The 9642-nt window shown below is 46.8% G+C and overlaps 1 protein-coding gene across 19 annotated transcripts in view; it reads right to left on the reverse strand.

The window, feature by feature from the left end:
• LOC136942821 (neurexin-1a-like) overlaps positions 1-9216 on the reverse strand; it is a 206872-nt gene extending 197656 nt beyond the window's left edge. For 18 of the 19 annotated variants that reach the window (XM_067235830.1, XM_067235833.1, XM_067235828.1 and 15 more), the window contains exon 1: positions 8505-9216. In XM_067235830.1, the coding sequence (XP_067091931.1) occupies positions 8505-9216 (712 nt within the window). Of the gene's footprint in view, positions 1-7171; positions 7193-8504 lie in introns of all 19 variants that reach the window. The other variant, XM_067235824.1, reaches the window with a different exon arrangement.
• Between the last annotated feature and the right edge of the window lie 426 nt (positions 9217-9642).

The following is a 9642-nucleotide window of genomic DNA, read 5'->3' on the forward strand; positions in this document are numbered from 1 at the left end:
TCACCGACACACCAGATCTAGTGTAACTGCCCCCCCCCTTCCCCCCTGGGGGGCGTTGGGGGGGCTTGTTGTCTGCAAAGAGGATGTTGTCCTAGTTTCACCTGTCTCCTAGCGTTCAGGACGGGAGCCTTCCTCGGCATTAAGCTGAGCTCCACATCAGCGTTTCTCACTAACGAGCAGCAAGACAAGGGCACAGAACGGGCCATTTAAATAATTGTTTCAACCAAACAAAGGGATTTGTTTGTGTGCACGCATGAGTGTATTCTAGTGTGTGTGGGTGTGTGTGTGTGTCTATGTGTGCATTCTATTGTGTGTTTCTGTGTGTACGGGTATGCGTGTGTGTGTGTGTGTATGCATTGGTTTGTTCTAGTGTGTGTTCTAATGTGATCTAGTATGTTATACTGTGTGTCTGTAGGTGTACCTAGGTGTGTTGTAGTGTGTCTTTTCTAGTGTTGTAATATTCTTGTGTGTGTGTGTAAGTGTGTGTGTGTTTAGGGGTTGAAAGGGTCCACAACCAAATCCTGTAATCCTTTCATCTGATCAAAGTAACAAAAAGCTTTTAAATTATTTAATGGAAATGTAGAATGTTCCTATTTGCCAATACCAGGCAATTGTGAAATGGATGTCTCTCTGTGTGTGTGTTTGGTAAAAAGCCAAAAGATCTCAAATGGATTTTCCTGACAGTCTCAGTGTGCAGCAGATAGACAAGGCAGCTACTGCCAGTAAGTCTCCACCTTCCTCCAGCAACACAAGTCCCTAATGGGTCATAATGTGTAACAGGCCACCATAAACACCGTGCAGGTATTTATCTGTTTATCATCGTCTACCCTGCAGGTATGACATTGACCCACTGGACTGGGCATGAGGTGTCATTGACGCAACTGACCCCACCGAGGCAGCACTGAGACAGCGCTGAGGCAACTGACCCCACCGAGGCAGCACTGAGACAGCACTGAGGCAACTGACCCCACCGAGGCAGCACCGAGGCAGCACTGAGGCAACTGACCCCACAAAGCAGCACTGAGTCAGATGACCCCACAAAGCAGCACTGAGGCAGCTGACCCCACGAAGCAGCACTGAGGCAGCTGACCCCACCGAGGCAGCACTGAGGCAGCACTGAGGCAGCTGACCCCACCCAGACAGCACTGAGGCAGCACTGATGCAGCTGACCCCACAAAGCAGCACTGAGGCAGCTGACCCCACCCAGACAGCACTGAGGCAGCTGACCCCACCCAGACAGCACTGAGGCAGCACTGAGGCAGCTGACCCCACCAAGGCAGCACTGAGGCAGCTGACCCCACCGAGGCAGCACTGAGGCAGGACCAATTCAACGTACATGCAGTACGTCTGTATCTGAGATCCCCCCACTCAGTCTATTTATCCTGCACCTCAACCCCCTCCCATGCCAGAATTATAATAATAATAACCATGATGATGTTCCTCGTCTCCATCTGTGAGCACAAGCACATGACAGGGGAACAGTAGACCTACATTACAAACCTTCAACAACCATAATAATAATATCACTAAGTACCTGCCTGCTTACAAACATTGAGTCAGATGACCCCACAAAGCAGCACTGAGGCAGCTGACCCCACGAAGCAGCACTGAGGCAGCTGACCCCACCGAGGCAGCACTGAGGCAGCACTGAGGCAGCTGACCCCACCCAGACAGCACTGAGGCAGCACTGATGCAGCTGACCCCACAAAGCAGCACTGAGGCAGCTGACCCCACCCAGACAGCACTGAGGCAGCACTGAGGCAGCTGACCCCACCCAGACAGCACTGAGGCAGCTGACCCCACCGAGGCAGCACTGAGGCAGCTGACCCCACCAAGGCAGCACTGAGGCAGCTGACCCCACCGAGGCAGCACTGAGGCAGGACCAATTCAACGTACATGCAGTACGTCTGTATCTGAGATCCCCCCACTCAGTCTATTTATCCTGCACCTCCACCCCCTCCCATGCCAGAATTATAATAATAATAACCATGATGATGTTCCTCGTCTCCATCTGTGAGCACAAGCACATGACAGGGGAACAGTAGACCTACATTACAAACCTTCAACAATCATAATAATAATATCACTAAGTACCTGCCTGCTTACAAACATGCTCCAATGTTTTACTGTGATTGCATGACAACGTGACAGAGGGGGGAAGAGGGGGAGAGAGTGTGTGTATGTGAGAAAGAGAGAGGGAGACAGAAAGAAGGGATAGAGGGAGGGGGAGATGGAGAGGATGGAGGAGGGAGGGGGAGAAGGAAAGGATGGAGGAGGGAGGGAGGGGGAGAAGGAGAGGATGGAGGAGGGAGGGGGAGAAGGAAAGGATGGAGGAGGGAGGGAGGGGGAGAAGGAGAGGATGGAGGAGGGAGGGGGAGAAGGAAAGGATGGAGGAGGGAGGGAGGGGGAGAAGGAAAGGATGGAGGAGGGAAGGAGGGGGGGAGAAGGAGAGGATGGAGGAGAAAGGGAGGGAGGGAGGGGGAGGGGGGGAGGAGAAGAAGGAGAGGAGGGAGGGAGGGAGGGAGGGAGGGAGGGAGGGAGGGAGGGAGGGAGGGAGGGAGGGAGGGAGGGAGGGAGGGAGGGAGGGAGGGAGGGAGGGAGGGGGAGAAGGAGAGGATGGAGGAGGGAGGGAAGGAGGGGGAGAAGGAGAGGATGGAGGAGGGAGGGAGGGAGGGCAGAGGTGGAGGGTAGGCGGTGACAGATACTGGATATCTGCGCTTGAATTTCGCCAACATAATCAACAGCGCTGTGAGTCATGCGCTTTTGCATGCTAAGAGATTTGTAATGTTGGCTGCAATGCAAATATCCCCAATAAATCACCCAGCTGCTTCTCCCCTTCAGCTGGGTGAGCAGAGACCACAGGCAGAGCGTGTTGTTACAAGGCCGGGGTCTGCTGCGTGTCAACATCACCTCATTACCACACACATCCACCCAGCCTTCTGGACAAGGCCTCACAGCAAGCACAGGCTCTGCTTCTAACCAGTTAGCTCACGCTCTGTTGAAGATGACGACAATAGGCAGCTTAGACATGTTCATGCTCATTACTGTCATATTTAGCACTCGTTTTATATTAGCCTAGTAAAGGATCAACCATTTGTTAGCTTCAGTTGGTATCCCAACACGTTACAAAACAAAGACAATTCTCATTCAAAACCGAACTATGAGACGTCCACTATAGACGAACTAGGGATGTCCACTATAGACGAACTAGGGATGTCCACTATAGACGAACGAGGGATGTCCACTATAGATGAACTAAGGATGTCCACTATAGACTTTTTAATTTTCCGTTGTACCGTTGCTGCGGTATGAGAGTTTTTTGTTTATTTTTCTCTTTTTTCAAAGACGGAAAGTGCAGGAATCTACGACGGCGTATTAGGGCCAGTTTAGGTAAAACATTTTATTTATTTTTTATGGAGCAGGAGGAGGGGGTTAATATTCAGAGAAAAAAGTCATAAATTTGCTAGAACAAAGAGAGATTTCTGCGGAGTTGATACTTGTCTCGAGTTATATTTTTACTGTTGATTGTTTTTCTACAGGTACACTCTTGCACTTTTTGAGTTTCATGTTGTTTAATTGTGACTTGTTTAACTGCATGCTCTTATGGTTCTTCCCTTTGGCACTTATTTGGTTTTTCACAATGTATGCTTCATGTTTTGGTTGCTCGCAATGTTTGGGGCTATCTCGTTGTTATGATGAGCGACCTATGCACTTTTGTAAAGCTCTCTCGTGGAAGTCGCTTTGGATAAAAGCATCTGATAAATGCATAAATGGTATTTACATTTAGATTTAGTCATTTAGCAGATGCTCTTATCCAGAGCGACTTACAGTAAGTACAGGGACATTCCCCCCGAGGCAAGTAGGGTGAAGTGCCTTGCCCAAGGACACAACGTCGTTCGGCAGAGCCGGGAATCGAACCGGTAACCTTCAGATTACTAGCCCGACTCCCTAACCGCTCAGCCACCTGACTTCACTGGTGACTGGTTTGGTAATCTCACGCCAAACTTTTGATAAAACTTGAGTCCTGCTACAAAATTTCTGCGATTTAGTACAAAAATAAGGGCCTACATTTAGCTGGTTTAACGTATATACTTGTATTTATGTCTTCCACCGTCTGTGTGTGTATAAGTTCAATTAAAACAATAATTATGTATTATTCTTTTTAGTAAAAAAACACTAAGTATAGAACTATTTAACTTGACATGTTTACTACTGTACAAAAATTTTATATGTTCCTTAAAAAATATATATATTTTGTTAAACAAAAATATTTTTGAAGGCTGTAATTGCAATAGTACTGTGATACTTTGAAACCACGGTATTTTTCCTCAAGGTTATCATATTCGCTCCTGGCTGGTAGGGTTCCATTTACCTTTCCTGCCTGGAGGGACAGAGGTGTTCATGTTTTGGGTGATATTTTTGATGACAGTGGCCTTCGTTCTTTTGATGACTTATGTAAATCATATAATCTGCCTGGCTTCTCTTTTTTTTGTACCTTCAATTCAGGTCCTCTATGAAGGCCTATGGAGTTCCCTGGAACACAAAACTCGTGCCCCATTCTCTGTTTAATATCTTAAGAAAAGCAATCCGAAGGGTATAGTGTCCTTACTGTATTCCAAATTGTTATTATCTTCCTACACTTTTCTTGCTGTACAAAGTATTTGGTTGGGGGACCTGGATCAAAGGGATGGCACCATACAATGGGACAAAGTGTGGGGTTCAATTGTAGAATCATCTAAGAACCCTGACCACCAACAAATTCATATGAACTACATACATAGAACCTACCTGACCCCAAGAAAACGCCATGCAATGAAGATCTCTACCTCTTCAGTATGTGATTTGTGCACTGTTGGGCAGGTGGGAACATTCATGCATATGTACTGGCACTGTGAGCCGGTGACTCATTTCTGGAAGATGGTGACATCAATACTATCTGAATTGTTAGGGATGGTCTTACCTTGCACCCCCACAGCCATACTTTTGAATATTTTTCCATTTCCAAAAGCAGAAAAAAAATAGCATTAGCTGGGTTGACTGCTGCTAAAAAGATTCTAGCTCAACACTGGCTTCCACCACATACACTGACTCGATCACAATGGCTGAACACATTTCTTGATTTAATAGTTTCTGAAATTTCTGTTTCCAGAATGCATGGTGCCTGCGAGACAACAATAGCAACATGGTCTAGATTATATACAAAGCTAAGTTCTTTTTTCTAAGAATATTATTATTATTATTATTACTAGTTTTACTGTGACTATAATTGCCATGGAAGTTCTAATTCTGATCAGTTTGTACTTATTTATTTATTTTATTTTATTGATTTTTTTTTTTTTTTTTTTTTTTTTTTTATGTATTTATTTATTTTACTATATATAATATGTTACCTGGCATCGAACTATATATGTCTGAATTGTGAACGGACGGGGGAGGGAGGGTGGGTCGCCACGGGCTGTGTTATGTGTTGTGTGTTTTGTATTGTTTTGTTTGTTGCTGAAAACTTGAAAAGGAAAATAAATATTTGATTAAAAAAAATTAAAAGGTTATCATACCGTCAAAATCTGATATCGGCCCAATGGCTACTGTCCACTGTAGATGAACTATAAGCAACTGTTACAGCATTACTATGATATTAAACTAGCCTGCCTGAGAACACAGCTCAGAAAGAGTACACAGGTAACAGTACCAAGGGATTTATAGTGCAATGTTCCTGTAGTGACTACTTAGTCTAGTGAAGAGTAAACATGACAGGATTGTCCAAATGTGTTTATGTGCATTTATTATTGTGTATGTGAATGTGTGTGTGTGTGTTTCACTGTGCTCATCCCTGTATCAGTTGATGATGTAACCATAATGTTCAACATCCAGCCAGCGTGAGAAGACCTTGTGCAGCAGCTCATTCCTATGTCAAACACAATCAGTTGCTGTGTGTGTGTGTGTGTGTGCCTGTTAGCGTGTCAGTTCACAGGGAATAATCCAGGCAGAGGTATTCATGACTCACATAACGAGAGAGAGGTAGAGAGAGAGAGGTAGAGAGAGAGAGGCAGAGAGAGAGAGAGTACAGTACAACTGCTGTTCCTGGACCCAGTGAGAAGAGGCTTGACTCAGACATACGTCATTGATTTAGCTTTTATATCCAAAGCTAAATTGTAATTCTAACTTCACTGAGGCGGATTGTTTGAAAGCGCCGGAAATAAGAACGTTTCTTTTGACATCAAGTTTAGGCTGTGGCATTGAAGACAGCGACGCACCACACAAGTTTGCGTTTAAATACATTATTTAATGTGACATTACTTACTGTACATGCAAGTCTTGATTTGCTTAAATGTAACCTATATGTGCTGCTAGTACACCACGGCACGATACGATACTCCTGTGCAACTGCACATCTATGCACGTTGTATCCATATGTCGTTGCTAACGTGTGCTGACGTTGTGACGTAGGCTAGCACTGAGTTCCCTTTGTTGACACAAGGCACTTTTTGCCACAAAAACTTAATTTCAGCCCAAACCGTGTAACGGAACGCAAGTCAATCACCACCAAGACGAAACTTGACACTGACGTTGTCTATGTAATCCAAATATTGACGGATCCTTAGGGTGGAAAAATAGATAGAGAGAGAACAAAGGCTGTGCTGTCGCCGAAGGCTTGAGCACAACCAATGAGAATCCCAATGGGTGCTGCCTGGCCCGCAAATATAATGGTGCAGAAATATCAACATAAGTGCAACATCAAATTTGTGTATGTGCAGTCTCTTGGCAAACACAGGATCTCATATCCAACATGCAGAGAAGGGGCACATTCACAGGTACTGTGGGGTAGACTAGGTCTCTGTGGTGTAGACTAGGTCTCTGTGGAAGGCTACATAGACTGCCTCAACGACTGAGAAACAGCTGTCATGGTCAGGGCAGCACATGACTCCAGAGAGATCAAGGAAACAGCTCAGCGATCCATGATGTGATGAACTACTTTCTATTTGCACTTTCTGTATGTCGCTTTGAATAAGACCATCTGTTAAGCTCTCCTACGTCCTCCTGTTCTCCCTACTCCCTCTCCTCTTCTTTACCCTCTCCTCCTCTCTTCCACCTCCTCTCTTCCTCCTCTATGGGCTCCTCCTCTCACGTGTCCAGTACCAGGGCTGCTCTACTCCAGACTGAGCAGTAGTACCAGGGCTGCTCTGAGAGATGCCTGTAGTTAACGTGGCATGAAATAAAGTCTACCTGACACACAGAACATATCCCTGCACACACACAGGCACCTGCAGACACACACACACACACACAATACCCAGTTATCCCTGCACACACAAACACACACACACAATACCCAGCTACCCCTGTACACACACAGGCACCTGCAGACACACACACAATATCCAGCTATCCCTGCAAACACATATGCACACACATAATATCCAGACACACAATATCCAGCTATCCCTGCAAACACATATGCACACACATAATATCCAGACACACAATATCCAGCTATCCCTGCAGACACACAGGCACAGGCAGCAACACACACAGAGCATATCCAGCTACTCCTGCAGCTGTGACACCAGACACCAGCATGACCCACACCACACACACCACCATCTACACACACACACACACACACACACCACCATCTACAGCTCTCCCTGCAGCTGTGATCAGCATGACTCTTAACTCTGCACATCTGGCCTTGGGAGACTGACAGACACCAACCCCTCCAACCATCTACACACACAATATGTACACACATACAAACACCATCTACACACACCAACCCCTCCAACCATCTACACACACAATATCTACACACATACAAACACCATCTACACACACCAACCCCTCCAACCATCTACACACACAATATCTACACACATACAAACACCATCTACACACACCATCACCCTTCGAACCATCTACACACACACACACCATCACCTTCACCCCCAACCAGACATCACACCTAGGGTCTCCACAGCATTACAGATCTCTGCTGAATCACAAGGCACCCCAGCAGCTCCACATGAAGATGCAGTTTAACACTGAGCAACATCAGAACACTGACACGACTCATCCAGCCTCGCCTTCGGTCGCCACACTCTGTTCCTGCCACAGCCAGTGTTTATCAATGGAAACTCATTTAAAAGGCAAGTCATTGGAGATGAAGATCTACATAGGTCAAGCCGTCCCAGGTGTGGTCTCCTCCCAGTCAGAGAGACACCTGCCTGCCGTTAATGAGCCCGGTAGGAGCGCCTCATTATCCTCACAAACAACCATGACGACATCCGCAGCCAGCGCGAGCTGATTGCGCTTTAATTCAACCGGGATCCAAGTTAACGGCGTCGGTACGGGCAGAGAAGAAACACGGAGACGAAGTAGCTGCAACTTAAGTTTGTTATATTATACTTCTGTTGCTAGCTACTTGTGTTTCTCTGTTTGACTGGTGCGGGTTTGACTAAGGCTACGTGTTTATGTGATATGGACGCAGATGGAGTTTGTCGTCTTACCTTCGCTGCAGTCCTTGCCTTGGAACCCGGTGTGAGTGCAGTCGCAGGTCAGTTCGTCGTTGACCACACTGCAGACCCCTCCGTTTAAACACGCGCTGGCTTTTCCGCAAAGCTCATTAAAAATGCCCGCGCTGTTTAGCATCAAGGCCTCAGTGTTGTTCACTTTGATGTCCGTTATCCACCCGGTAAAAGGCACCTGGTCCTTCACAGAGGCCGAAGTTAGGCGTAAAGCCACAGAGCGTAATTCCGGCGGTATTCCCCCTAGAAACAAGTGGCTGAAGACGACCATATCCCTTCTTTTCGACTTCACTTCCACCCATTTGACCTCCTTGTCCACTATGAGAGTCGTGTTCTTAAAATGTCTCCTGATTGTTACCGCGTGCCACTGGCTATCGTTGATTGCGGTGTCCGTGAGGACGGTGGCCGGTTCGGCGCAGAATATAGAAAACCTGAGACTGAGTTTACCATTGTGTATTAGAAGTTCTAAAAAGTCACAGAATCCCTCGTCATCGAAGTAAACTAACAGCCCGTGAGAGCTCTTGGTTTTCATGTTGAAACTCATCTCGCTCTCGCAGCATGCGTTCCACATCGGGAACCGGGCCCACTGGCCCTCGGCCCCGGTGAACTCCAGGCTGGTGCTCAAATCCACCGTGCACAACACGAGCAGGCCTACCCATACTACATGGGCTCCGTGCATCATTGCCAAAACCATGATGTGAACGAGTTCTATCAAGAAAAATACCGCTGAACCTGTCTCGAGCCAGACGCTTCACTGCAGGAGGACGCGAGGGGCCGCGCTGTGGTAGACTGACTGCCCGTCGAGGAAGGAAGGAGAGAGCTGGCTCATAGCAGGCCTGGGTTTCGCGCCTCTTAACAAGTTTGCATAACGGCACACTAGGCCTTCACTAACGTCCAGGGGAAAACAGCATCGCTACATAGCCTGTTGCCCCTGTTCTGCAATCCTGAAGCAAATTAAATTGAGTGAAGTTCCTCCGAAATACAATTTATCTCCACACAATCCATGTAACAAGAAAAAAAAAACAATAACGGTGATTTTAGACATCCATCTCCATTTCGTTCAATTTCTTGACAGTGCCGTTGTCCTCGGTCTGCGCATGCCAAGCCAGAGTGCTGGGTC

The sequence above is a fragment of the Osmerus mordax genome, chromosome 5 (genome assembly GCF_038355195.1).
Source record: "Osmerus mordax isolate fOsmMor3 chromosome 5, fOsmMor3.pri, whole genome shotgun sequence".
Taxonomy (NCBI): Eukaryota; Metazoa; Chordata; class Actinopteri; order Osmeriformes; family Osmeridae; genus Osmerus; species Osmerus mordax.